Genomic DNA, 27,578 nt, shown 5'->3' on the forward strand with positions numbered 1-27,578 from the left:
AAATGCAGGAAAATCCTTACAAAATAATATATGATTTCTAGAGGGAGAGTATGGGTATGTTTTGTTTTAATGAAGGGTACATTATACCTATCCCAGCCTCTCAATCATTTTATGAGAGTTACAAACCTCAGTCATTTGAGCTAAGTGCTGATCCCGAGCTGTTCCTGGATGTGGGAAGTAATCCTCCTGATGGCTTTAGTTTTCTGCTAGTTTCCTCCTGACTTGCTCTTTACAGAATCACAGAATAGTGAGGTCGGAAGGGAGAGCATCCAGTCCAACCCCTGGCTATAGGAGGGTCATCCAGAGCCAGTTGCTCAGGACTATATCCAGTCGGGTTTTGAATATGTCCACAGATGGAGACTCCACAACCTCCCTGGGCAACCAGTGCCGGTGTTTGACCACCCTCACAGTAACAAAAAAAAAGAGTTGTGGGTTTTTTTTTTTTCCTTGTGTTCAGATGAAATTTCACATGTTTCAATTTGTTCCTGTTACCCCTTGCCCTGTCAGTAGGCACAGCTGAGATTAGCTTGGCTCCCTCTTCATTCTCTCCCAGCAGGTGTTCATACACGCACTGATGAGACCCCCACCTCAAACAGGACAAAACTCAGAACTGTAGAGCAAAGTTATCCTATTTAGAAAGAAAGGCATGACACTGTGAAGGCTGTGACTTTCAGGTGTGGTAGAAGTGCATGGTGTGGAGGTTATTTTGCAAACTTAAGTTGCTGGTGAAAAGCCATTCTGTAATTGTAAATGACTGGAGGAAGAGTTGGGAAATAATGCAGGAGAATGTGTTCAGTTACTTGGTACATAAGTGCTAGATCCTGGCATACGTACAAGAACTGTGTTCCTTATTAAATTTTACAGCATTAGTAAGTATGATCCCTAAGGCAAGTGGCTCAGGCTTTTCTGCACCAGAGGAGGGAAGCACTCCAGGGAATTCCGTGGCAGCAGTTCTCTCCTAATACACATGTGAGAGCGGTGTAGGTGCACAGGCACTGAAATCGGTATCTTCACTGGCATGCCCCAGTGACGCTGTGGGCACTCCGGGACGCTGTGATTGTAGTTGAGGTTTAAAAAAGTGCATGGATCTAGCGTAAAACACGGTTGATTTTGTGTGATGTCTACAATTTGAGGATTTGAAATGCATTTTTCTTATGAACATGCAGACAATTGTTCAACAGGATGTGACACAGGAATCTAAATGTTACATTTCACTGCACTGGCATGTGTTGAGGTTCTCCTGAAACTGAAATTTGTGGTGGCTCTTGTTGCTTTTGGATAAATTATAAATTATTTGAGTTCAACTTACAGTAAATATGATCTGGTCAAGCATATTTTGCCTTATAATTTAACCACTCCCAGTAATATGGCAAATAAAGGAGTGGAACTTACCTTGAAATAATGGAGACTGCTGTCTGGGTTAAAGCCTGAACAGTTTATAGAGAACTTTTTTTTTGTTTTTCCTAAATAACAGCTTAAGCCTAATACAAATTAAGTTCTTAATTAAAAAAATATATTGCATTAATATTTTACTATTACATTGACTTTGGAAAAACAGTATGTCACTGTGTTACAGTTTGCTTAGTTGATGAATGAGCCATTTGGGAAAATATTTTCTGCAGAGAAAATTGTATTATTTAGAATACCTTGTAAATTTTCACTTTATCTGAGATTTAGCAGTTCTTTCATTCCTTTTTGCACTTAATATAATTTAATATTTGTTGAATGTTGTACAGTTTTAAAATCTTCTGTAGGTATAAACAATTTTCCTACCTTACCAAGTACTTTCGGTGCATATCGTATGTATGGCCTTTATAAAATCACAGTTCAAGTAAACAAGGTTCTGGACGTACTTTATAAAAAGATTATTTCATTCCTGAATGGGACACTTGTCAAATGCCTTTATTGCATGCATTCTTTGTTACAGTGTTTTTTCCCCGAAGAGGCTGGTCTAGCCTCTGGACTTCATAATTTGAGAGCAAGAGAAAAGAAGTTACATGATAACTGTTTTTAGCCATGTGTTTGAATATTTTTTTTCCTTGGAATTTTTTAGGCATAGTGTGTGACTAATAAGATGGATCTTTTGATTATATGGAGAGAGTATCTCGCTGTTCTTCAGTTCATTCACATATTGCACCTGGAAGCGCTGATGAGTTTCCAGTAGACCTTTTAGGGAGTTGAGTGCCAGCTTACTGTATGGTTTTTTAATTACTATTTTGATTTTGACCAAATTAAATGTCATGCCAGTGTTGTTTTGGGCTTAGTGGCCTTATGAAACTGTAACCTACCTTTTAAACAATTTTTTCCTCATTTTGCAAAGGTCATTATGTTTAAAAGGATATTCTTCCAAGTTTTACTTATGGTTTTGGGTACAGCTGTATCGCATCAATCATTTCATAGAAATTTCTCCGGGTTTCTGGTATATAAAGTTTAGTTTGTAGTATGTTGGCAGTGACTTGCTGTTGAATAGAGCCATGGATTTGGTTAGTTTTAGCCTTGCTTTGCAAAATAAATGGATGTTTATAAAATTCTTTCCTTCCAAGATTGGTGAGATTTTTTTTTTTTAATTTATTGTGAAACTACATTTCATACTGTAAATCCAGAAAAGGCACGATACTTGAGTTCTGCTGAGTTTGAGTATAATTAAATCTGTTCAAAGTACTTCTGTGAATAACCTTCTTCATTAATCATCCTATTGTTTGCTGACAAGAAGTGCACTGAAGAGATAGGAGGTTATTTGCAGACTAGACCAGGATTACTTTTATGCCTGTGTGTTTTTCATTCTTCATATGTGTGGTTGGAAGTTGTCTATCTTTCCAAACCATATGGGCTAAGTCTTGGTTTTTACTTTTGTTGTCAGGCCTTTCATGAATTCAACTGTGAATGTAGGTTGTTTGCTTAAAATCAGATGGGCTGCACCTTCCTTATTTGGTTGTGGATAAACAAATAGTGATAGAAGCAAGATTTTGTTTCCTGGTAAGATAGTTTGGATGATGGCTTATTCTTCCTTTTTAAGACAATGGTTCCTTTTGTCTTCTGGCTCTACGTTAAGATTTAAAGGAGTAAGGTATAATTAAGCTGCTTTTCTTCACTAGTGAGCTACTGGGGTCCTCACCTTCTCCATCGGCTTGAAGATTTTGTTTCTACAGGGTCACAGGAGAGAAGAGAATCAGTGCACATAGAATGGTATATTTAAGACTAATGGCAACTTCATATGTTTTTTCTGCTTTTTTGGTGCGTCAGGGTTAGACTGCTGCATTGTAATGTGCATAGGTCAGTGCCTAAATACACACAGATGAAGCTAGTGTGGGATACCGAGGCTATGCAGAATAAGTGGTATATTTTTAGATGAAGCATGTGATAGTGGTGTTCTGGGGTCTGCATCAGCTACTTCCCTGTCTCTGGGAGAAGAGGTAAAGCAAATCCCAGATTTGTTAGTGTCAGGTGGCTTGGAATCTGCTGATATGAAGAGTCACCAGTTTCTTTTACCGTATCATGAAATCATACAGGACCAATTTAGAATTGTCTTTTTGTAAAAAGCAAATTGTCACAGGCAGGATATATTCCCTAGGAAATACTATTGCCTTCCTTGTTTTGCCTGCAGCTTGCTTTGAATTTGTTCTGCTTCAGAGGATGTGACAAATTCCCCCTTTTCTCAGTTTGATAAAACTAGCACCTAAACATACAGAACTTGGTTGAGCAGGATCAAGATATGTTACTAATAAGTAAATTTGATTTATAGTATCATACTGACAGTGTTACTTTGTAGATGCTGAACTTACATGTGATGAAGATATAGAGTTGTCTGTTGGCTTTAATATCTCAGGAGGATGGTTTTTGATGTTGAGTTTTTTAGTCAGTGTAATCCTAGACCATCAGTGATTCTTTCAGGGCATTGTGTTTTTCTTCTTCTCCACCCGCCCCCATATGCTGACATTAATCATTAATGCAGTTTTAAGTTGGGTACAGAAAAACTCCAAGTAAAGAGGCGTAGTACAAAGTGATAGTAGGGAAGAGCAATTTGAATTGAAGAAGCAGTACTTCAATTTAGATGTAGTCTTTTGGGTTACTCTTTCAGAAAGCTGAACCCAGACCTCATGCAGCAGTGATCAAAATATGAACTTGCAATTCTGTAATGCTAATTTATTAAATTAATTGACTAGATAAAAGACTAGAAACTTTTACAGTTTTTATTGTTCCTGCTGTCCAGTCTCTCAAATCTTGTTTTCGTTCTCTGGAAGAAAGCAAACATGCCAGAGTTGCACGTGAATGTTTATAAACTACATGCTACTAAAATTTAAGTAAAATTTGAGCCAAGAGTTGAAAAGCAGGATTGTTGCATGCACACTTGCTTACTTGCAAGACGATGAACTGCAGAGTAGATCTTGAGAGGACTTTATCCCAGCCTGGTGGTTATGATTTCTGAAGCATGACTCCTTGTCCTCTAGCAATTGTCTTTATCAGTAAAAAAGCATTGAGACATTTTAGACATTTGTCTTAAGTATTTAATATTCAAATCTAGGGCAGTTGTGGTATTCTTTACTTTATTAGATCCGTAGTTAGAGCCTAATTCTGCAAATTTGTCAGTATGAGTTATCACTTGGAAACAAATTATGCTGATGCCATCTACCTCCAAGGGGAGAAAAAAGTCTGTTGATCAGCATTTCTCTCCAGTACTGCTCCTTAATTGTTTTCTACACAGGACTTGCTTTTTGAATTCTTTTATGTTCTTAATCTCTAAAGTAGTTTAGCTGACTTGGGTACCTTTTTCTAAGATGCAGAGTTGCCTTTAGATGTTATTCTTGTATTCCATTAATCCTTTGAAAGTTTGAATCTGTTTTATAAACATTTGTAATAATATCAGTAAACAAGAAATTACTGTGTGTTTACACACTTAATTACCCTATGTGCCTTGACAAATTAGAATGTTCTTAAATAATTCTGTTTTGAAAAAATTAAAACTTGCTTTTGATGTTTTTGATAAATATGAGCTTATTAGTTGGGGTTTTTGATGCAAGTTTTTTAAGTCTTTCTACTTCCTTGAGTATTCTCTTAATGATGTGTTAGCTTTTGTAACACCAACAAGTGTTTGTGTGCTGAAGTCCTGTAACTGCTTGTTGGTATTTTTGTTGGACTACAAGCATTAATTACATACATTTTACTCTATAGATTTTGCTTTCTGTACCAGAGAGTGTTCAGATTAGCTGGAGAAGATGTAAGGTGACCTGTAGTGTTTGTTACTAGACAGTGGCAAGAGCATGAAGTAGACTCAGTGTTTACATCCTCAGTATTTATGAGCATATGCATCATATGCTAGTGGTTTAGGGCAAAATAATCCTGAATTTAATGGGCTTTTCATTTTGGTTTTGATTTTTTTTTTTTTAATACCAGTCACATATTCCTTGACATATGCAAATAATTGTTGCTGGAGTTTTACAAGGTAGAAATGGAGGCTGACTTTGCCTTTTCTTCATGGCAATTTAATTGGTACCCAAACTCTTTTGCTTTTGGGGGAGGGAGTGTGTGTTTGGGGGTTTTTTTATTATTATTATTATTATTTGCATTTTTTACTAGTCTAATGAAAATTACATTGATAACTCTCCTTTTTTTTGGAATGGCAGAGTGAGTGAAGCTGACAGGAAAACTTTTCAATTATCTGTTGCTTCAGTTGGAAATATTAAAAAGAATCTAAAAAATAATGCTTAAAGGTTTGCAAGATACTGATGTCTTAAAAAAGATACGTGAACCTGAAATGGTTCATTTTAAGTGAGAATGGCAACAAGTAATTTTTTCCACATCTTACGTTTAGGATATTTGTCCAAAATTCTTTTTTGCTTTTCTCATAGTCATTGAGGACATACTAGTTCTTCAGATCTGAAAGAAACAACGAAATACGCTACATTTCAGTAAGGCACATGCAGCTGCCATCCTGGCAACATGCAGTTAGTTGGATGTTTCCCGCAAAATGTATTTCCATCACAACAGCTTTATAGACACATGTGCGCTTCTCGGTAGTTTTTATAGCAGTTGCAGCTCTGTGCCACATTTAATCCAACCATGACTTCCTTCCTTGGCTGACCAGTGAAGAATCCTGTTTAACACAAGGTGAACATTTTTACTCTTTTTTGCTGGTTCAGCTGTAAGGTCACGTTGGCGGGTAAGGTTTGGGACTAAAAGCTATTATTATTTATTTTGTGGTAGTGCTTATGCTCCAGCAGGCAGGTTCACGTTCAGCTAGGTACTGTAGAAACCAGACTGCGTTTAAAGGCGGTGAGCAGGTTAAATGTGGTGCATAACCAGTGGATGTGACAGGCAAGCGGGTCAGGAAGGAGGTGTGAAGGAGGATGACTGTGTTTTGCAGTTGTGGTAGGGTTTGGGTTTTTTGTTGTTGCAGATTACTATTTTCTGTGGTGTTTAATGAGGTGTTGGAAGCTTTAAAAAAAGTTGGCTAAAGCTTTCACCGCTTGTGCAAGGAAATACGAGAAAACACATTAAGTTATTGGCAAACTAAGTGCTCTGATTCATCTGTTTAGCATATGAAAAATGACTTTTTTTGTCATTAGTCCTATTCTAAATATTTTCACGTGAAGCGCACTTCTATGGGTAGCACCAATCGGCAACCAGGTGGTTTTAAGAGAAGGCAAAAATTGGAGGGGATTAGTATGAGAGGTGTTGGACACTTTTGTTTCTCACTGAAGAGGAGTGGAATTGATGTTGTGTAGGGAAGGCAGTGTTTGTGGCTGTGCGGAGCTAACCCATCGCATTGACATCATACCCGGGCCCTACAGGTCACAGTTGAGGCTTACTGGAATAGTCTCAGTGGGTTGTGCTTCTGCCTCATCTGTGCCACATCTCATCTGAGTACAAAAACAGGACTTCAGTCTGCATAACTTTCAAGAGGGCAGCTTTCAGAATTATTAAAATCATTCTTGAAGAGGAGATATGTTTGCCTAATATAGTTACAATTGGAAGATGCTACTGTAGCATCAGAAAAAGAAAACATGTTCCTGTAATTAGAGATCATTGGATATTGATTTATTGTGAAAATGAAGATGTTAAAGAACTGTTTTGCAGTGTGTAACTTGAGAAATATCAATCAGATGTTCCACACTTTTGCAGAACCAAACTGAAGAACCATGAATATGAAACTTTAGATCAGTTGGAGGCTGATCTGAACTTGATGTTTGAAAATGCCAAGCGCTACAACGTTCCCAATTCTGCCATCTATAAAAGAGTACTGAAAATGCAGCAGGTTATGCAGGTATGTGGAGTAGAACAATGAAAAGGATGTAACTTCACATAGGAATTTATTTCCCTAATGAATATTTTTCCAAAATTATTTTGAACTAGTCTTCTATTTGCAGTAGTATTTTCTTGCTTAGGGGGAAGTATGGGAATGAAGAGCATCATAGGGTGAATTTTCTTCAGCACACCTGCTGCCTTCTGTGATTTCTTTTCGTCACTTTTATTCCTTACTATGACTCTTAACCCAATTAAGTTGTGAGAAAATTGATGATGTGGGTTTTTTTAGGGTTTGCAGGTAATTGGAGGATGCTAAAACACTTCAGATTTCATGAAGTGTTCCAGTTAAGTGCTGCAGTCTGAAATGGCATTGTTTTCAAATTGATTCCTCAAAAATTTTTCTGACAGTTAAAAAGAATTATACTGCTATTTTATGTCGACCAACTTGTATTAAATAAATCACTGGAAATATTTTGATGGTGGTTTAGTCTCAAAACCCATAATTGCATCTTTCTTTGTGCATCTGGTCTGTTCTGATGTTTAATATTGTTCTGGAAATGTCCAGCAGTGAGTTTGGCTTCAGGGATTTCTTCTTTTTTCAGGCAAAGAAGAAGGAGCTTGCTAGGAGAGACGACATTGAGGATGGGGACAGTATGATTTCTTCTGCTACATCTGATACTGGAAGCTCAAAAAGGAAAAGGTACGTGTTTCTGTAGCTCCTGCAGACCATGACATTGCTACATCTTGTATTTGTTAAAGAGAATATTAAGCCATGGTTTTTAGCATTTGTGTAAGGATTTGTAGTTCTGAAACTTAACCTCATTAAGTGTAGGTTCTAATTAATTCAAAATTGTTTGCTGACTTTATTTTCCTTTTTTGGCCTATTAGTTGGCAGTTGTCAACATCAGTTCAGTAAGTGGCATGGACACTGTAGTTGCAGTGAATTTTGTCAGTGGATTTCAGGATTTTTATTTGTGTTTTTTTTTAGGCTGGTGTGTGGACTGTCTTCATGGGTTGTTAGCAATTATTGCTTCTTTTCTACTACTTTACCGATATATGACTATTTATGTAGTCTGTGTAGCAATTTCAGAATATAATTAAAGTTAACATTATAGTGGAATTAATTTTTGAAAGTTTATAGTATTACTCCACAAATATTTTTATTTGGTGAAGTCTCCTGGCATAAATATTTTCATTTTCCATGACCTGAACTCTGCTTGAGGAGTTTTCATCCTTAATGTTAGAGGACTGTTTCTCTCTCCCTTCTGAATTTGCACTCTTCGGTTACTTACCTGTCAGTGGCTGGCCCAAAGAGGATATTTGACAATTAGATGAACTGAGTATAATAGGTTGATTATTCTGGATACTGTAACGTAAACAAAATTCGCAATGATTTAAAATATACTCTTTTAGTGAGCAATAATGATGGTTTATGGAAAGTATTCTTTAACAGTGATAGCTGTTGTGTAATTAATATTAGTGACGTATTTCACTCCAACAAGTGATAGTTTGTCTAGTCTGCCTCATGGTATCATTTGAAATAAGTTCCAACTTCTGATAATATTACTGCAATAGCAGCAACTGCCAGCATAAAACTGTAATTCAGCATCTTTCTTTGGTGTTGGTTATGACCTTCAGCTTCCTGTATTTTTAGTTCTTTGTTCTGTCAAAGTGACAGCAGTTGTGGGGGGAGGAAGGGAATGAAATGGAGCAAAGATTCACTTAAGAGCAATCAAGTAAGTGCAACAATGTACACTCATAAAAAATCTGCAGAGAGAAAAAGTTAACATGGATTTAGGAGGTGGTACAGCCTAGGGATGCTAGGAAGAAGAAAAGTAGCGGTACAGTAAGACAGACCACAGTACCAAATGAAGATCAGGAAGGAACAAATTGCAAAAATTGCTAGTTTTGCGATCTTCAGATTCAAAGAGAACTACTAACCTAATCAAGAAAGTCAAACTGTCATCAGTGTCCTTTTAGTCCTATGTTGCTTTTGATCACCTTATGCAAGAGAATACTGAAATGCTTAAAAGAAAAAATCTGTCAGGCCTTGTCATCTAGGAACAGTAAAAGAGAAAAAGTTGTGTTCATAGGTAAGGGAAATCAAGGTGATTTTATTTTCTTCATGCCTGAACCTGAAAGTGCTTTTGATATTGTCAGTTCAATACTTGTTACTAGTTTCACTTGCTGAATGATAGGAAGTGAAAGAAGACTGTAAATGCTGCTGATAGCAGAAGTGAAGCACTGAGTGGAATTCCAAAATATTGCTGAAAAAGAAAACTAATAACCCAGGCAAAATTAATCCCATTGGGAAAATAATAGTGACACAGAAGAAAGTTGTTTGAATGTCCCCTTTTATGTATCAGATGCATGACCCGAATCTTGAGTATTGGCAGGCCTTTTACTATTTCTGCTTTGGTTTTGCTTTACCTACTTCCATTGAACTAAATGTTAAAACTGGGAAACATGTTAAAATGTGGAATTTGGAAGCATGTCTCTGTTCTGGCATTGTTCATCTGCTAGTGTGAACCACTAACTGTTTCCAGCAGTGAAGATAATGCAGAAAAAAGTTTTTAACCTATAGAAGATACATTTTGAATTTTCTCATGTGTTGTGACATTAATTTTCATTAGCTACTTTGCTGACCTCGCCAAGGAGCAAGAGGTATCTGAGGCATGAGGCTATGCTGGATTGGATGTATTTTAAATGTAGGAGGAAAAGAGCCAGATGATGGAAAATCTCTGATGCAGTTTGGTTTCTAGCAAGTTGTACAGTGGTGTTTTGCACATTCTGCAAATGAAGATAGTTGTTGTTGTCTTTACAGATAATATAGTCAGAGTTATAACTACCCGAATAAGTCTTACAGAGATTGCAATTGGAAGCTAGTTTAAAAGTGCTTTGTAGAGAGGGCATTGCTAAGAGTGCCACAGTGTCTGAGCTGAGGTTATACGTTATTAACATAAGCTTTCCTCTCCCTTGTCTGATTTGCTTGTAGATCATGTAGTAGATGTACAGGGAGCCACGCATAACTGTTTTCCTGATAAACTGTGTCTTGGTTGTGCTGTCACATTTCTTGAGACAACCATAATGCTACACATAGAATGACTCTAAAGTTTGTGGTGATAGCATGTATGTGGCTGTTTTCTACCTGGGTTTGCAGTTTTGGTGAGCTTTATTGACTTCTAACTTCATTTGACTGTGGTTGACAGATACTTAAGTAATTCAGACCCTTCTTTCTACTACATTCTTGCTGTCCTTATTTTTCTTGTATCTGGTACTGAAGAAGATACAGAATTACTCTGAGATAAATAGCTCAAGACTTTGATATTCTGTATTCAGCAGAGGTAGTCATGAAGATACTGGCTGAGGGGTTTTTCCCTGTTTGCACTAGATCTTGAGGTCTTGCATTCAGATGCCTCGTCCTGACTGATGTGTTTTCTCTGCAGCCAGAAAGTGCTTAGAGCTCCTTTTGACCTTTGCACTTTTGAAAACTACTTATTTGGTTTATTCTGTAGAACACTTAAACTCAAGGTGAATGAGAGAAAAATCATATCTTAAAGTTGGTTTCCTCTTTATTTAGCAGACTGCTGGTTATGCTGCTGTCCTTATTTGCAAATGGACCTATGTTTCTCGTACGCTGTCTTAACGTTGAACTTCTTGTGTGTGTGTCTTTAGGTGGTTGTGGCTGTTTTCTCATGCTAGAGAATAATGTCATTTTGATGTTAGTGTTGGAAGTGGGGAAAAGAGCCCCTGACATTTATTCTTTTCCTTTTTGTTCTTCTCCTTAACCTAACAGTAAAAAGAATATACGAAAGCAACGAATGAAGATCTTATACAATGCAGTTCTGGAAGCTCGAGAACCGGGCACAGGCAGACGGCTCTGTGATTTGTTTATGGTTAAGCCATCCAAAAAGGACTATCCAGACTATTATAAAATTATCTTGGAGCCAATGGACTTGAAAATGATAGAACACAACATCCGCAATGATAAGTACGCAGGGGAAGAAGCCATGATTGAAGACATGAAGCTCATGTTCCGAAATGCAAGGCATTATAATGAGGAAGGCTCCCAGGTAGTGTTTTGATTCTGCAGTCACACTTATCTCTCTACTTCATTAGACCTATACGTTATGTTAGGATGATTCAGCTTTGATTATTACTCACATTATTTATGGTAATTGTTTATTGACCTAAACCAGAAATGTGGCTTTTTCTTTCTACTGGTGGTTTAAATTCTGTCTTCGCCTATAGTTGGATAAACATGAAATGCAACACGCTCCTTTGTGAAGGTTAGACTTATTTCCTGTTACCTAAACTTGTTCCTCCACTACAAAGAATGTCAGCTGAATGTTTCCTGGTATGTTTTAAAAAAAATAAGCTGGTTACTAAATTATCATTATTCATCCTCAGTTGATCACGTGAAGGTATTGCACAGTGAAGGGTCATCAGCATGTGATTTGGAGCTCAGAACCTCTGAGAAGCAATGTCTTAGTTGGAAAGAAACCAGCTTTGTTTTCGTGGAAGTGGGAGATCAGACTAGAAGACCTGACTTGTTTAGTCTAGCAAAAGGAGTCTGAAAGGAATACACTTTTCACTTACAAATATATTGTAGGGTGTTTCTATATCATGATGTTTCTCAGCCAGCAAGTGTGATGTTGCGGAACAGAGTGGTGGTAAGAAACCTTCACCTATTTCTAATGAGGCACTTGATCAGCTACTGTACAGGACTTTATGATGAGGTTGCGTTCACCAGGGTTGGATTTGAAGACCCAGGAGGACTGTTCTAGTCTTGTGTACCTTGATGGAATCACAATAGTTCAAGAGGTCTTTCATTGCTCAGCAGAATGGTTTGATGAGGAAGTTGATAAGACAACTGCACCTTGTCATTTTGTAGTCTTTGGAATAGAAATGCAGCTTAATTGCCTAATTTATTCAAAATTTATGTCTCCCTGATTTAGATGGTGTTCATCAGTTCTGCTTCTCTGTATAAGTCTATTGAAGGTGTACATTTGAGAAATAAGCCCTTCTTTTTAATCAACTACTTGGTTTTGCATTCAGCCTCTTCAAACTTACATTTAAATGTTTCTTGGGGGCTGGTTCTAAAGTAGTCTAAACGCAGTAAACCTTGTTTTGTTTTGGTTTTTGATTACTTTACTGATTAATAGGTATACAATGATGCCCATATGCTGGAAAAGATCCTTAAAGAAAAAAGAAAAGAACTGGGACCCCTAGCTGAAGATGATGATGTTGCATCCCCTAAACTAAAGCTAAGTAAGGCAACCTTGTACATTGCTATGTCTCATTTCAACACTTATGAAAACCCAACAATACAGATTAACAGATCTTCCTTTCAGAATAGAAGTGATCTGCAAATTTACGCTGGCATGCAAAGCAGAATTATATTGTTAAAATCGTGACAGCAATGGTGTGTTTATACGTGCATATAATAGAATTCAGTTGTTGCGTAGCGTTTTCTAAGAAAAGTAACTTAGAATGAAGAAAGAAAACTTAGGAATGGTTGGAATGACTGGCGTTTAGTCATGTGGTATTATCCAAATGTTAGATGCTGCATTATGTGCTCAGGACCACTTCATTAGCACATTTAATGTGTGCTACTGGGATTGCTTACAAGTCAGGTGCTTCTCAAACTGAGTAAAGCTCTTAATTTACCTGGTCAAGTGTCTGAGATTTCCACAGAATGATAAAACAAATGTGGGCTTTATTTGGAAAATTATTGAAAGCCCTGAAAAACACAGAAGCAAAATTTCCAACAATGTCTGTTCCTAGACCTGTTGCCCTTAAAAACTAGATTTGCTACTACTCAAATTTATGTCCCCTTAATATGTGTTCAGAACTTAGTAAACTGAGAAGGTTAAAATGCACAGAAAGGCTTAAAGAAAATAATTGCACACAGCCTTCTTGAAATAGAAATGTGCAGCTCTGAGGTAAGGTACAGGTAGTAGAGAACTCACAGACAGAGACTATGCAGTACAGTAACAGAGATCCTGAATTAATCAAAAAGCTAATCCGATTGATAATCCCTTGGGAGGCCTTATTTTACATGTCATAATCCTCTAATTTGGCATAAACTTGTCGTAAAGGAATCTGATAATATTTAGAATGCTTAATTTTAGTGGTAGCAAAAACCCTGTCATGACTGGATTTTTAACGGCTGTAGAGAGAAATTCATGTAGAGCTAGTAAGACCAAATTGAATTTGGAGTAGTTATTAATAACATTAGGTAGGAAAAGATGTTTTCCAGGCTTAAGTCTGAAGAGACCTTCACCAGCTGGACCCCATAGGGTTCTGTGTTTGCCAAAAATAACATCTAAAAAAAAAAAATTCATACAATTCTGAAAAATAAAGGAAGCTGCAACTTGGAGTGGGCTCCATGTTGTGAGTCTTCTGCTCATACCATAAAGTGGTTCTTCAATAAGCAATTCTTCAATGGAAAGGAGATGGACAAAGAAGTGTGCAGCTCTGTTTTTGTAATGATTTTTTTCTTTTTTTCTCCCCCCCCCTTTTGTCTGCTTAGGTAGAAAAAGTGGCATTTCTCCTAAAAAATCGAAATACATGACTCCAATGCAACAGAAATTGAATGAGGTGTATGAAGCAGTTAAGAATTACACGGATAAACGAGGCAGGCGACTGAGCGCCATCTTCTTGAGGCTGCCATCTCGGTCTGAACTTCCTGACTATTACGTAACCATCAAAAAGCCCGTTGACATGGAAAAGATCAGAAGTCATATGATGGCAAATAAATACCAGGATATTGATTCCATGGTAGAGGACTTTGTAATGATGTTCAATAACGCTTGCACATATAACGAGCCAGAATCTTTGATTTATAAAGATGCTCTGGTCCTGCATAAAGTTTTGCTTGAAACTCGGAGAGAAATAGAAGGAGATGAGGATTCTCACGTGCCCAATGTCACTTTGCTAATTCAGGAACTTATCCATAACCTTTTTGTATCTGTTATGAGCCACCAGGATGATGAGGGCAGATGCTACAGCGACTCCTTAGCTGAGATTCCTGCTGTTGATCCCAACTTCCCAAACAAACCTCCTCTGACTTTTGATATTATCCGAAAAAATGTTGAAAATAATCGCTATAGAAGACTGGACTTGTTCCAGGAGAATATGTTTGAGGTACTGGAGAGGGCAAGGAGAATGAACAGGTGAGCGAAGCCATATTTTTCAGATATTCCTTTGTCTTATCACATGAGTTTTGCACGTTAACGTCAGACAAAGGCTGAAGTTTTTTTAAGGTGTTTGCTTTCCTTAATATGGGTGTTTAGAAAACTAAATCTTAAAAACTCTATCAGGTCTTCAGTGGAATGTATGCTTTCATTTAAAAAGAAGGAAAAAGTTAGGCTTCTGCCATGAGATAATTTTGATATTAATCTTCCAGAGGCACACCTCATGAAAACCAGGTTTGTGCTAACTTTCAAATTGAAAAAATTAAGAGGAGCTGTTTGCTAACTGCTTGACTAGTGGATTACTCTTTTGGAGCAATCCCAGTTGTGTGAATTATGGTAATATTGTGTGAAAACTATGAACACTTGCAACTTGTTGCAGTGTTCTACTTGAATTGGGGATGTGCAGGTGAGATCTTGACTCTGAAGGAGAAGAGATAAAAAATGATATTAAAACATCTACTAACAGGAGTATGGGTAATTAAAATAAGTCAGTTTTGTTAATAATCATGTTATTACTTAAGTTTTCAGAAGTTAAGAGATTGTAGAGGTCCAGTGGCAAGTAGTTTTGGTTGCAACCACTTGCCTTTGATTTTTCTGGTGTTTCAGGACTGGTGTATGCAAAAATACTGTTTTAGGTAAACTATGATACAAACTGACAGCAGAGTAGCAGGTGGAGCATGACTTGCCAGTGTCTGCTGCTGCTTGTTATGAGTAAGCACAGAAATCTATTGGTAGAGCGAAGCTGTAGTTTTATCACTATGTGTGGCGATTGATGGGTATGTGTTTAGGATCGTGTTTGACTCTGCACAAACTATGTTTCTGCCCTGTTTGTATGTATTTTTGTACAGGACTGATTCGGAGATTTATGAGGATGCGGTTGAACTTCAGCAGTTCTTTATTAAAATTCGAGATGAACTTTGTAAGAATGGAGAGATTCTTCTGTCACCCGCTCTCAGCTATACCACCAAGCATCTTCACAACGATGTAGAAAAGGAAAAGAAGGAAAAGCTGCCCAAAGAAATAGAGGAGGATAAGCTCAAAAGAGAGGAGGAGAAGAGAGGTAGCTACTTCCTTTTCATTAATTTTAAATGTATTAATTGAAAAATGTACCTATGCATATGATGTATGCTCTGTTGTTGCTGCAGCTTTGCCTACTGAAAGGACCTTAATAGTCTGGTTGTCCACCTTGGTGGAAGACCACCTTGGTCTTGTATTTTAAAGTTATGAGATATTTATTTTATTTTGATTCTTATCAGCCATGCCAGACGGCTTTAAGAAAGAGATGTAGGTAGATACTAACCGTATGTAAACTCTTTAATCACAATACATTGGGGTACCAGTAGTGGTATTTCAAGGATATTATAAAAGAAAACAATAGTTTTTTGCTATAGCTTTCTGCTGATAATAAACTTAGCAATGACTGCTCCAACTGACCTTTTAGTTGTTTCCTTTTTGACAAATACTGGTTTCTTGATGTGCTGATGGTGTTGTCTATGATGATGCTTTTAACACTGCTGAAGAAACAGTATTTAAGTAAGCCTTTTGCATTTCTTACTTGGCTACTGTGAGTGTGAAGAGGAATGGGCTTGCACTATTTCGTAGGGCAAGAAACCTGCTGTGAAGGTCCTTTGTGTTTCACAGTTCCTGGCTGTTACTGTCCATATAATCGTTGTGGAGCATGTCTAGGGGAATGAATAAAGCTTTCTAATTGCTCCTTTCCACAGATGGGAGCAGAGCTGTTAGCTCTCTGTCTTTGAATTGTCTCTCTAACATGGTTCATCTTCCCACATAGCACTAATGTCAGCATCAGTAAAGTCTGGTTGCTCCAGCCAGGCTCAGTATTATAAGGGGACAACAGCTGTGATGCCCTTTTTCTGTCTTCCTTTGAGAGCTAAAAATCCCAAAGAAAGCAAAACATGCCTTTCTGAAGGCTTCTGAGCTCAGTGCTGTCATTGAGTTCCTCTTCACTCACGGGGAGGAGGGCTCAGTAAAATTCAACTGAAGAAGGGAAACCCAACCTTCAGCAGCAGAAAGGCTAGCAGAAAGGCTAGCAGCACAAAACACGCTTAAACCCCTCCTTCACGCTGGAAGTCAGTGACAGAGGGATGCATCAGGTATCTTGTGGCACTTCCACACTCAGCAAAGTGTGAGGGTATTCATATCAGCAATCTTGGCTAACGTAGAAATGTGGCATTACTAACATCTGTTTTTCCTTACTTGAAATAAGAAGCTGAAAAGAGTGAAGATTCTTCTGGATCAGCTGGGCTGTCAAGCTTGCATCGGACCTACAGCCAGGATTGCAGCTTTAAGAACAGCATGTACCATGTAGGAGATTATGTGTATGTGGAGCCTGCTGAAGCCAACTTGCAACCTCACATAGTCTGTATTGAGAGGCTGTGGGAAGATTCAGCTGGTAAGGATGTCTTTGCTATAGGAAAACAATATGGTGAAACTCCTTATCACTATTTAAAACTTTCAATTTGAGCTTTTTCTGTGCAGATGTTATTTATTTTATTTGCAGAAGTTTGTGTGGACTGGTGAGTATTTTTCTTGTTTCTGAGTTCCTTTGTTCCAAAGAATACTACACATATAAAGTTCTTGGATCAGCACATGCTTTTTTGTTGTTCATCTCTACCTACCCTCAAATTGTAAGCATCCCAGAGAATAGGCTCTTCTAATTGGGATAGGCTCCTTGTAACTTAGGTGCAGAAGAACACATGGGGTTTTTCTGTGCTGAGAAATCTGAATCAGTTGGGCACATTTAACTGCAAATGTTCCACAGAACCTCAGTTTCAGAATGTGCCTCTGTTAAATTTCAGAATTGAGCTGAGTCTTGCATTTCCTAGGACAAATCAAGCCATAACAAGGACTATTTTGTTTTTTCTCATCAGTGATGCCTTCTGTTTGCAGCAGGTACTTCTCTTAAGTGTAAGGAAGGCTAGAGATATGGCAAGAGTATCAGATAAGCATGGTGCACTCAGCAATCCTGGAAACTATAGCTGCTGAGAACTACAGTGGGGTATAGTGGAGTTAACCATTTTGGTCGCACTTTTGTTTTAAAGGTGTGGAACGGGTGTGTTACAAGGACAGATTAAAAAGACTGTGACTCTCAAATTTGGAGAGGAGAAATGTAAAGCAGGATATAATTAAGGTTTACAAAATCATAAAGTAGGTAGATAAGGTGAATGCAGAAATACTATTCAACAAATCCAACAGTACTAGAGTTAGAGGGCACTCATTGACACTAATAAATCAGATTAAAACATGTGAAAGTGTTTGTCTTTTTAATACAGTGGGTAGTGACCCTCCTGGCTTCCCCAGGACCTTGTGGAAGCAGATTATGTCAGCAGGTTCAAAAATGGGTGAGACAAGTCCATGTACAACAGCTCTAAACAAAATAATAAAGGGAATAACCAGCAAATAATAGCCAGATAAAGAGAATAACTCTCTAACACCCCTAATGCAATGACTGTAGAAGGAGTGGAATGAGTTACGGAGAGTGGCCAAGATCAAATGCATTCTCCTGGTAGCCTGTTCTGTTCACTCAGTTGGATGCAGCGTATTTGGGTAGATGGACCATTGGCCCGTTGAACGTTTCTTATGTTCATTTGTCTGTGATGGAGAAAGTGAATAGCACTTTTTATTCTGGTTCAGTCTACAGATTATAGATTTTCTTTGATTTAGAAAAATAGTACATATTTGTAACTTCTTTATAAATAATTCTTAACAATTTGAATTTGTCACAGCATAACATGGAAGAAATAGTTCTTAAAAAAATTTGAAAGCGGTTGTCCAAGGTTCTTCAAATAATCATGTGATTGTTGTGTAGACTTTGAAGTCATTTCAAGGCCTGAAAGTCAAGATTTATAAAGAAGTTGCAGACTGTTTCCTGAAGTCATCTGACTCAACAGAACTGATTCCTTCTTTATTTTGCTGAGTCAGGTTTTACTGGGGAAAAAGCAATTTGCAGGCTTTTTAAGCCACCTGGTTTTCCTTACCTGAAACAGTTAAGGAATCTTGTCCTGTTTTAAAACAGTTTACTCTCAGTATAAGTGACTACATGGCTATTTGATTAATCAATCAATCTATAGTTGTTTTTTCTTGCTCATGCGGTAGAGAATATACCATTTTACATCTTTTTCTTTCTCCTTTCTCTTTTTTGGTGGTGGTTTTTTTTGTTTTGTTTGTTTGGTTTTTTAAGGAGAGAAGTGGCTCTACGGCTGTTGGTTTTATCGACCAAATGAAACGTTTCATCTTGCAACACGAAAATTCTTGGAGAAAGAAGTTTTTAAAAGTGACTATTACAATAAAGTTCCTGTTAGCAAAATTTTAGGCAAATGTGTGGTCATGTTTGTTAAGGTGAGAGACTATTCAGACTAATTTGTTAAGCAAATCATATGTTCTCTGCTGTTTTCTTGAAGAAGTGTGGGTATTCTAACAGAGACATTCTGCTAATACTTAAATAAAATAGGACTTGCTCCTGTGTACTGTTTGTATTCTTCATTTGCTTCATGACATATGTAGTTCATCCAAGTGATGGTGTTTCTTGGTGCTGTTTTTTTTGTAGAATCATATGCTTATTAGATAATTAGCTAACTGGTTTTTCAGAGCTTGTAGAAGAGAAATTGCAGGTAACTTCTTAAAGGTTCCCATAAAAGCATGTAGGATTTAGGTTTGGTAGAGAGGAGGCTTGAATGGCTTGGTAAGAGGATGAAGTCTTTCACCTCTGTCTCAAGTTTGATTCCACATCATCCTTGTGCTGAGGATTTTTGGCTTGCTTACAACATACCTATCTCAGCCAGTTTTTAGAAGGTAGTGTGTTTTTATCGAAAAAAGTGCTACAGCTGCTGAGTATGTGAATGGTTATCACAGTCACATATCAATGAGCATGGAGCTTATTCCTCCCCCCCGCTCCCCGAACCTGGTGGTCATGTCCTCTTTCCAAGTCAAAGCTCAGAAATCTTGTAATGGTGGTTTTGGGCTGCAGATCTTGTACTTGTTAATGTACCATTTTGGTAAATGAATAAAACCTAACTTTTCTCACATGATAACCCGTACTGAATTTAGCTTCTTCTCTAAGGGTGGGATTTCTTGTTGTTAGCTTTTGATTTTTAATATAACTTGGATGTCAAACTGGAAGAAAAGATCTCAGCAGAAAAGCTTTATTAGTCTAAAAGTGTTTCTGATAGAAACGTAGAAAAAACCAGGAAGCATGAGAGGGAGTTCACTGTCTGTCTGGGGTATGCCGTGTATATTGCTGAAATATTTCATCTTTTTTTCTTCAATCTGCAGGAATATTTTAAATTGTGTCCTGAAAACTTCAGAGATGAGGATGTCTATGTCTGTGAGTCACGTTATTCTGCGAAGACGAAATCTTTTAAAAAGATAAAACTGTGGACTATGCCTGTAAGCTCTGTAAGATTTGTCCCACGAGATGTACCCCTGCCTGTGGTCCGTGTTGCTTCTGTATTTGCTAATACAGACAAAATAGATGAGGAGAAACATGCTGAAACGTTGGAGGACAGTAAGGTGGGAGAAAGTATCCTTCATCTTGAAAAGGTATGTAAGAAAACAAGCAGAACATCGATTATGTTTGACAGATGAAGAATGACAAAATGTGAGCCCTCATGACTTCAGTTTCACAGCATCCAGACACAATAAAATATAAATAAACACAATGATTATGTTATAAATTATGTTATACACATTTGTAAATAAATACAAACAAAATACAAATAGACTAAACAGAAAATAAAATCATATTTGCTAGATTCTACAACTGCTTTCTTGTGATCATGTGGAGGGGTTGGGTTTTTTTTCTACCACTTCAGAGAAGAAAATTACACCTTTGCTTTAAAGCTTGCCTTAAGCCTAAAGAATCAGTAGAACTAAAAGTCTAATTTTAGTTGATGGCAATGCTGAAATGCTTTATTATGTAGTATTTCAGTAACATAGTCAGTAGCTAGGCAGCAGTAAGCAATACATAATATTCTGTTGTTTGTGACCTATTTATGGCTGATAACTGAGTGGTTTATTGTTGGAATACTTAAGAATATTTCTGTCCAACATACTGGGTAAAATGGTTTATTGTATTTAGAGTCATAAAAGAAATAAATTTAAATAAATGTATTAAATTCCATGAAATTGAATTAAATTTATCTAAAATAAATTTAGAGCCATAAAAAAACAAACTTAAGAGTCATAAGATAAATCCACTTTACACTGAGTTCTCTAACAGAACCTTAGAACAGAATAAGCACACTCATTGTCAGCTTTAATCAGACACTTAGTAGATATTGTTGTGTTTATTCACATCATGACAAAAGAAGGAATTATTTCTACTGAGAGAATGAAAACTTGTGGGGTCTTTTCCTTCCACACCTTGGGGAGATAGCCTGTGTTTTCACTGGCTTTCTGAAATCCTAGACTAAAAGGTCAAATGAGGCACAATGTGAGTTTTGACTAAAAAAATAAGAAATAGGGCAAATGGTTTGAATTTACAAGCAGTACATGGAGTGTTCATATTATTGTATATGAGAGTTGAATCATTAAATTTCTATGTATGTTAACATGGCCATTTACTCAATTCTTGCCTCTTAAGCATGTTATTGTGCTTTAAAACAAACCATCAAAATAAGCTGACGAGGCTTGGCTTGGCCAGTTAACTTTGAAGCAGTAGAACAAAAAAGGGCCTGTAAATTTCTGTTCTGGCAAAATTACAGCTTTGTGAAATAGGAAAGCTTGCGACATACATGGAGGATATCTTTGGCTTTGCTCTTTCATTTTTAAATTTAAAGGCCCCTCACTTTCACATGTACAGCTGTTTACTGTTTACCTGTTATTGGTAACGTAAAGATAGAGCAAAGTCTTTCACTTGCACCTGGCGTCTTTTTATTTATGTGTTTGGTTTTCTTTCTTCCACAAGTTTCTAAATGCATATTCTTCTGCAGGACAAAGAAGATGTTCCAGTAGAAATGTCCAATGGAGAACCTGGTTGCCATTACTTTGAACAGCTCTGCTACAATGATATGTGGCTTAAGGTTGGGGACTGTGTCTTCATAAAATCACATGGATTAGTGCGACCTCGGGTAGGAAGGTAGGTATAACTTCTTTGTTTGTAGTTTGTGTCTATAAAAATAACTTGGACAAAAGACGGGCTTTTTGCAAAAAGTATCAAAGAGGGTGGGAAGAAAATCTGAATTAAGCTAAATGTTACAAGCTCTTAATAGATTCAGGTAGAAATTTAGCCGCCTAATAAAAAGTTGATACAGTTGTACAGCTGGAATAGGCTGTTCTTCGGTACTTGTTTTTTTACTGACAGTCTTCCTGAACAACCTAGTGCATCCAGCTGTCTCATTTAGGAGGGATGGCCTTTCTTTTATGTCAGTGGTTTGGTTTTCTTTCCAGAATTGAAAAGATGTGGGTGCGAGATGGAGCTGCATATTTCTTTGGTCCAATCTTTATACATCCTGAAGAAACTGAACATGAACCAACTAAAATGTTTTACAAGAAGGAAGTGTTTTTGAGTAACCTGGAGGAGACCTGTCCAATGACTTGCATTTTGGGTAATTATTAACAACTTTAAATCCAATGAACACTCTCTCTCTTTTCCTATACAATCTCTCTTTTCCTATACAATCTGAAGTGATTTATAGCTATGCGTAGGCTTGATTCCAAGTATGGTTTTTTTCATATTGCATGGGGGAGGAGAGATTCTTCAGTCCATTTCTAATACACATTCCTGTCTTTGGGACCTGTAGTGAGAATTTTCACTATAAGAAAGCTTTCTTACAATAACTGAATTACACGTATGATATCAAAGTGAACGTTGTCTGCAGCCAGAGAACAGAAAACTCCATTATTTTTGCTTATTAATGTAATTATTCCAGTATGCGTTACCTGGAAAGTTGGTCCAGAAGGAGGCTGAAATTTGGTTTGTTGCATAAGATGATGACTATGTACTTTGTTTTGTAGTTATGATGCTGTGCTAAATATAGTTAACTGACTAGTGATCATGGGGTTTTGTTATTTTGCAGGTTTTCTTGTTCTTTAAAAAAACCCAAAAGCTGCATTAAGTTCGTGTAGGTTTCTTGTGAGTGGCATTATTTAATAGGGATATCAATTGGTGTATTTTCCGTAGTTGCGCCAAATACCGGGAATCTTCCAGACTTATGAGACTAGCAAAAACTTGAGTTTCCACACTTTTTGTAAAATGTCTGCAAGTGTGGCTGCCTTCTTACTGAGCTCTTTCATTTCTGCAGGAAAGTGTGCGGTTCTGTCATTCAAAGACTTCCTCTCCTGCAGACCAACAGAAATCTCTGAAAATGATGTGTTCCTTTGTGAGAGCCGCTACAATGAAAGCGACAAACAAATGAAGAAATTTAAAGGGCTGAAGAGGTTTTCACTCTCTGCAAAAGTTGTAGATGATGAAATATACTATTTTAGGTAAAAAACGTGATGGGAATGTGGGGGTCACCTGAGCACTCTTCTGTATTGTGGTGGACTGAGCCTGGTTGGCAGCTAAGCCCTCACCCAGCCACTCGCTCACTCCCCCACAGCGGGATGGGGGAGAGAATCAGAAGGGCAAAAGGAAGAAAAATTCCTGGACCAAGGTAAAGACAGTTTAATAAGTGAAGCAAAGCTGCACATGCGAACAAAGCAAAACAAGGAGTTAACTCTCTACTTTCCATTAGCAGGCAGATGTTTAGCCATTTCCTGGAAAGCGGGGCCTCAGCATGTGTAATGGTTACTTGGAAAGACAAACGCCATAACCCCATATGTCCCCGCTTCCTCCTCCTTTCCCCCAGCTTTTATTGCTGAGCACAATGTCATGTGGCGTGGAATATCCCTTTGGTCAGTTTGGGTCAGCTGTCCTGGTTGTCTCCCCTCCCAGCTTCTTGTCCACCCCGGCCTACTTGCTGGGGGGGCAGAGTGGGAAAAAGAAAAGGCCTTGACGATCTGCCAACACTGTTCAGCAATAACTACAGCATGGATGTGTTATCAACACTGTTGTGGTCACAGATCCAAAACACAGCACCATATGGGCTACTATGCAGAAAATTAACTCCATCCCAGCCAGACCTAGTACATACATAAAACTCATAGTTGTAGGAGAAGATGAATTTTGACTAATGACACTTTTGGAAGGAAGTCCAGATAACATCAGTTTTCATGGTCTTAAACAGTGGATGTTTTCTTTTTCTTCTCCTGACTTTGGTAAAAGTCGTTACATTATCAGACTGGTAAATTCTCTTGGATGTTGTTAAAATACTTAGGTCCTCATTATGGGTAACAAATAGCTTTCTAGTTGGTGAACATTGATGCTAATAAAAATACTAAGTTCTAACTTAAGTTAAATGTAAAATCTAAGGAAGATGTGGTGTTAACTGCCTTTTATTGCAGAAATGAAGTATTTGCTGCATTGAAATCCCCTTCTAACTCATAAAAAATAATAAAATTAAAAAATCCTTCAAACAAGTGACTGAAATGAAACACTTTCTATAGACACTGAATGATTTCTGCTCAGTGTTCTGAAAGGGAGCGCAGGCACATCCTGAGTCACCATTGTTTCCGTGTTGTTCAATGATAAAGGAAGAAAAGTTGGTTTTCTCTTCAAAAATACATGCTGTCTCCTGTAAAGTATGAGTGTATTTTCATCTGCTTTTTGTCTTCCTCCTTCACCTTTCAGAAAACCCATAGTTCCTCAGAAGGAACCATCTCCACTACTGGAAAAGAAGATTCAGCAGCTAGAAGCAAAATTTGCTGAGTTGGAAGGAGGTGATGAGGACATGGAGGAGATGGGAGAAGAGGAAGGTGATATGACTGAAACGCCTTCTATGCCTCAGCTTCAGACCCCACTAGCTAGTGAATTGGATATAATGCCTTATACTCCACCACAGGTAAGGATCTTCCTTGAGAAACCTTTAAACCTTTATATTCCGCTTTCTTTCCCCAACCCAAATAAACAAATACACAGTGACATTTTATCATACACAGAAGAGATTTATAATTCAGTTTACAAGTCTATGGAATAAATGACATGGAATAGTTTTGGCATATCCAATATGATATGCAGGGGATAATATTTAAGTCCATTAAAATATTTTTGAAGGAAATCATTCAGTTGAGGAAAATCTAGGGTATGTTTTTGTATGTTAACATTATAGTAGGTTTTCTATGACACTTGCTCAGAAATATCAGGTCCTTATGTTAAATATAAAGTTGGGATGTAAGGATTTAATTGTAATTCTCAATTTACCTAACACCCATTTTTAAGCTTTTCCTTAAATTTTGAAAAAAGCTAGCATTTTGGGTGTTACGGTTTTGCTACATTTTTAGAAAATGCTGTGCATCATCCTCAAAGGAAAAAAAAAATCACTTTTTTAATATTAAGTTACCATTCTTACTTGGCAATAAGAGCTTGTTAAAAAAGTTAGAAGAACTGGATGTCGTAGAAGCTTTAGTATTAATTTGCTCATAAACGGATAGGAAGTAAAAGAGGAATCGTGTGGTTATATGCCTCTTGAATGCGGCGTGAGTCATTGCTGCTGCTTAAATGGGGCACTTTTGATCCCCTTTCCCTCTCTTGCTGTGTTTCTTATGCAAGCCCTGGCATTTATGTAACTGAATATTGAAGCAGGGTGAGGAACTGCTTTAACTGGAAATTAAACTAACCAAAAAAGTTTGTTTGCAACTGCATTAAACCCTTTATCTTTCTCATCGCATTGCCACATCCAAGCTAATGCCAGCATTAAAGAGGCAATGGGAATGACCTGCTGGGAACAGGAGGGAGTTTCAGACACTTTTGTAACCAGCAATATGGATTTCTGCTGCATTACCTTGACTGTGAAGTGAAAACTTCTTTGGTAATTGAGGAAAGGATGTGACCCCTGGATAGAAATAACTGTCTTTAGATGTTATGAAAAAGAGTTGAGGAAATTGAAAGCTTTAGCTTGGTTTGATTGTGATTTTTGCCATGTGGGAAGATCACCAAATGCATTTTCCTGTGCGAGGTTGTCTCGCTACTCTTGTTTTAATGTGCTGAATTTCATAAGTAGCATGAAAACTCTTGCAGAGTATTACAAATACAAAGCATGTTACCAGCATTAACCAACTAATGTAACACTTTATGAAGGGGAAGGTAACTTTTTATAAATCACAATATTACCATTGTTAAGCATGGCAGCTGCCGAAAGGAGTTCAAATAGGGATCATTGGACATTAAAGATGTTCTCAAACAGCCTTCTGCAGCATTTACTGTCTTTTGATCTCCTTTGCTTTCTGTCTTTCTACATAGCTGTGTTATGCTCAGATTCCCTTGAAGTTTTATTTAAATACTAATATATAATATCTCTTTAAAAAGCCAGGTTGATAGTTGCATTATTTTTCTTTTTAATTGTTTGTAATGGGACAGTGTTGTAGAGGTGAGAAGTCAGGCTCAATGGATATATCCAACGTGTGTATATACCCTTAGACAGATGTGAACTCTGAAGTCTAGAACTTGAAGTAAAAAAACCAAAAAACAAAAAAAAATCCTAAACAAATAAAGACAACTGAAAAGGATCAACAGCAATGCATGCTAAGAAGTGAATGATGGTAAACAAGGGCCCTGGCAGATTCCCCACACTGCTGATTTGGAAAGAAAAGGCATGTTGTGTCTGAGCTGGTATTCAGAGCACAATTTAATTCTGGTGGAAAGAGAACTAACATATAGCACAGAAAGAAACTTTCTTCTTCAGATAATCTGTTCTATTTATGTCCCTAGTGAAAAGTGTCTTTTTAAACAGAGCTCCTAAGGAAAAGGCATGTGTTTGCTTCATGTTCTCTTAAACATACGGAATTTTATTTAACAACTGTTAAACCCCAGAACTTTTAAACTTCTTTTCGTCTGATAACAAAGAAGCTCTTACTACACCTAAGGATAAAATGAGTCAAGACAAGTGAATAAGTGGTATTGTGGGGCTTGACAAATAGGTGGATGATGCTCTCCTGCTGCAGTTTGCTGTGAATCAAGTCGAACCTAGAAAAGAAAAAGATGTGCAACTTCATTTTTAGCTTTAGCAATATGGCTGAGAAAAGGTGTAAAAGGGGATCCTGGTTTATTTCTTCTCTTAACACATCTAAAACTGAATGTGCAGTTATCTGACTCAAATGGAAAAGATTCTCTTCATTTAAAAATGGTTGTATTGGAGATGTAAAAGAAGAGAGAATACAATAACCGAACTTGGAATTCTTATAGTTTCTCAAAGTCCTGTTTGCCCTTCCAAACTGATGGGTAGGCTTTTACATTAGGTTACTGTTATCTAAACTGTTGCAAGCACTATAAAGGCAAAAACAGCTGATAAACTTGTAGCTATCTAAGTGCAGATGTATAAAAGGCCAAATATATCATTAGATTTTGCTGTTTCTGAATTGAGAAGTCTCCATCTGCCAATATGGACTTGCCTGAGAAGTCAGGATGAGTTGTACGTGCCCTGTATGTCATCCCAGAACCTGTGTGGAGTTCTCTTCACTTCCTGCTGCATCTGAGAGACAAACCTGGAAGACTTCCTCCCCAAAAGACAAGTGTTGTCTTTAGGTTCATACTGAAAACATTAAGGGTGGGTTGCCATTTGAAAATTAATACAGTGAAGTTTGGAATGACATACAAGTATGCCTCAGTTTATCCAATGCCTTAAATTGATGAGCAAGACTTTTTAAGCATCTTGGTATCTCTGAAGCTTTGTTTTTAGCTGAGAGAAGAGTGTTGAACTGTGGGGCTCAAAGTGGCAAGTAGAAGGAGTTAGTAATGTGGCCAGAATTTCAGGATAGGAAGAAAACAGTTGCATATATTTTTCTTTCCTTTTTTCCCGACCAGGTATTTGGAAACAGATAACAGTATTTGGAAAAGATGTGAGAAATGTATAATGTTCGGGATATGAGAAGGGCCTTTTGAGGGTTTTGGTATGATGATACATTTGTGGGCCTTATTGATCAGAATATGGGTGAATTATGGTCTCCTGTAACAAATATAGGTGGAAGGAGCCTTCAAAAAGGGCATTCCAGTTGTGGTATCTCAGTTGTTGTCAGAATAGGTTAAATTTTTTGATGGCTGGAAACATCAAGGAGCTTTCAACAGGAACATCCATGGTGGGAAAA

General features: G+C 37.4%; 1 protein-coding gene across 10 annotated transcripts in view; it reads left to right on the forward strand.

Moving 5' to 3' along the window:
• PBRM1 (polybromo 1) overlaps positions 1-27,578 on the forward strand; it is a 64,171-nt gene that overhangs the window by 22,906 nt on the left and 13,687 nt on the right. For all 10 annotated transcript variants that reach the window (XM_075514211.1, XM_075514214.1, XM_075514212.1 and 7 more), the window contains 13 exons: positions 7,120-7,261; positions 7,845-7,942; positions 11,039-11,315; positions 12,408-12,513; positions 13,778-14,420; positions 15,290-15,501; positions 16,669-16,854; positions 18,643-18,800; positions 19,734-20,000; positions 21,392-21,537; positions 21,849-22,006; positions 22,703-22,886; positions 24,130-24,340. In XM_075514211.1, coding sequence (XP_075370326.1) covers positions 7,120-7,261; positions 7,845-7,942; positions 11,039-11,315; positions 12,408-12,513; positions 13,778-14,420; positions 15,290-15,501; positions 16,669-16,854; positions 18,643-18,800; positions 19,734-20,000; positions 21,392-21,537; positions 21,849-22,006; positions 22,703-22,886; positions 24,130-24,340 — 2,788 coding nt within the window. The remainder of the gene's footprint in view (positions 1-7,119; positions 7,262-7,844; positions 7,943-11,038; positions 11,316-12,407; positions 12,514-13,777; positions 14,421-15,289; positions 15,502-16,668; positions 16,855-18,642; positions 18,801-19,733; positions 20,001-21,391; positions 21,538-21,848; positions 22,007-22,702; positions 22,887-24,129; positions 24,341-27,578) is intronic.

Source organism: Mycteria americana, chromosome 11 (assembly GCF_035582795.1).
Source record: "Mycteria americana isolate JAX WOST 10 ecotype Jacksonville Zoo and Gardens chromosome 11, USCA_MyAme_1.0, whole genome shotgun sequence".
NCBI classification, from domain to species: domain Eukaryota; kingdom Metazoa; phylum Chordata; class Aves; order Ciconiiformes; family Ciconiidae; genus Mycteria; species Mycteria americana.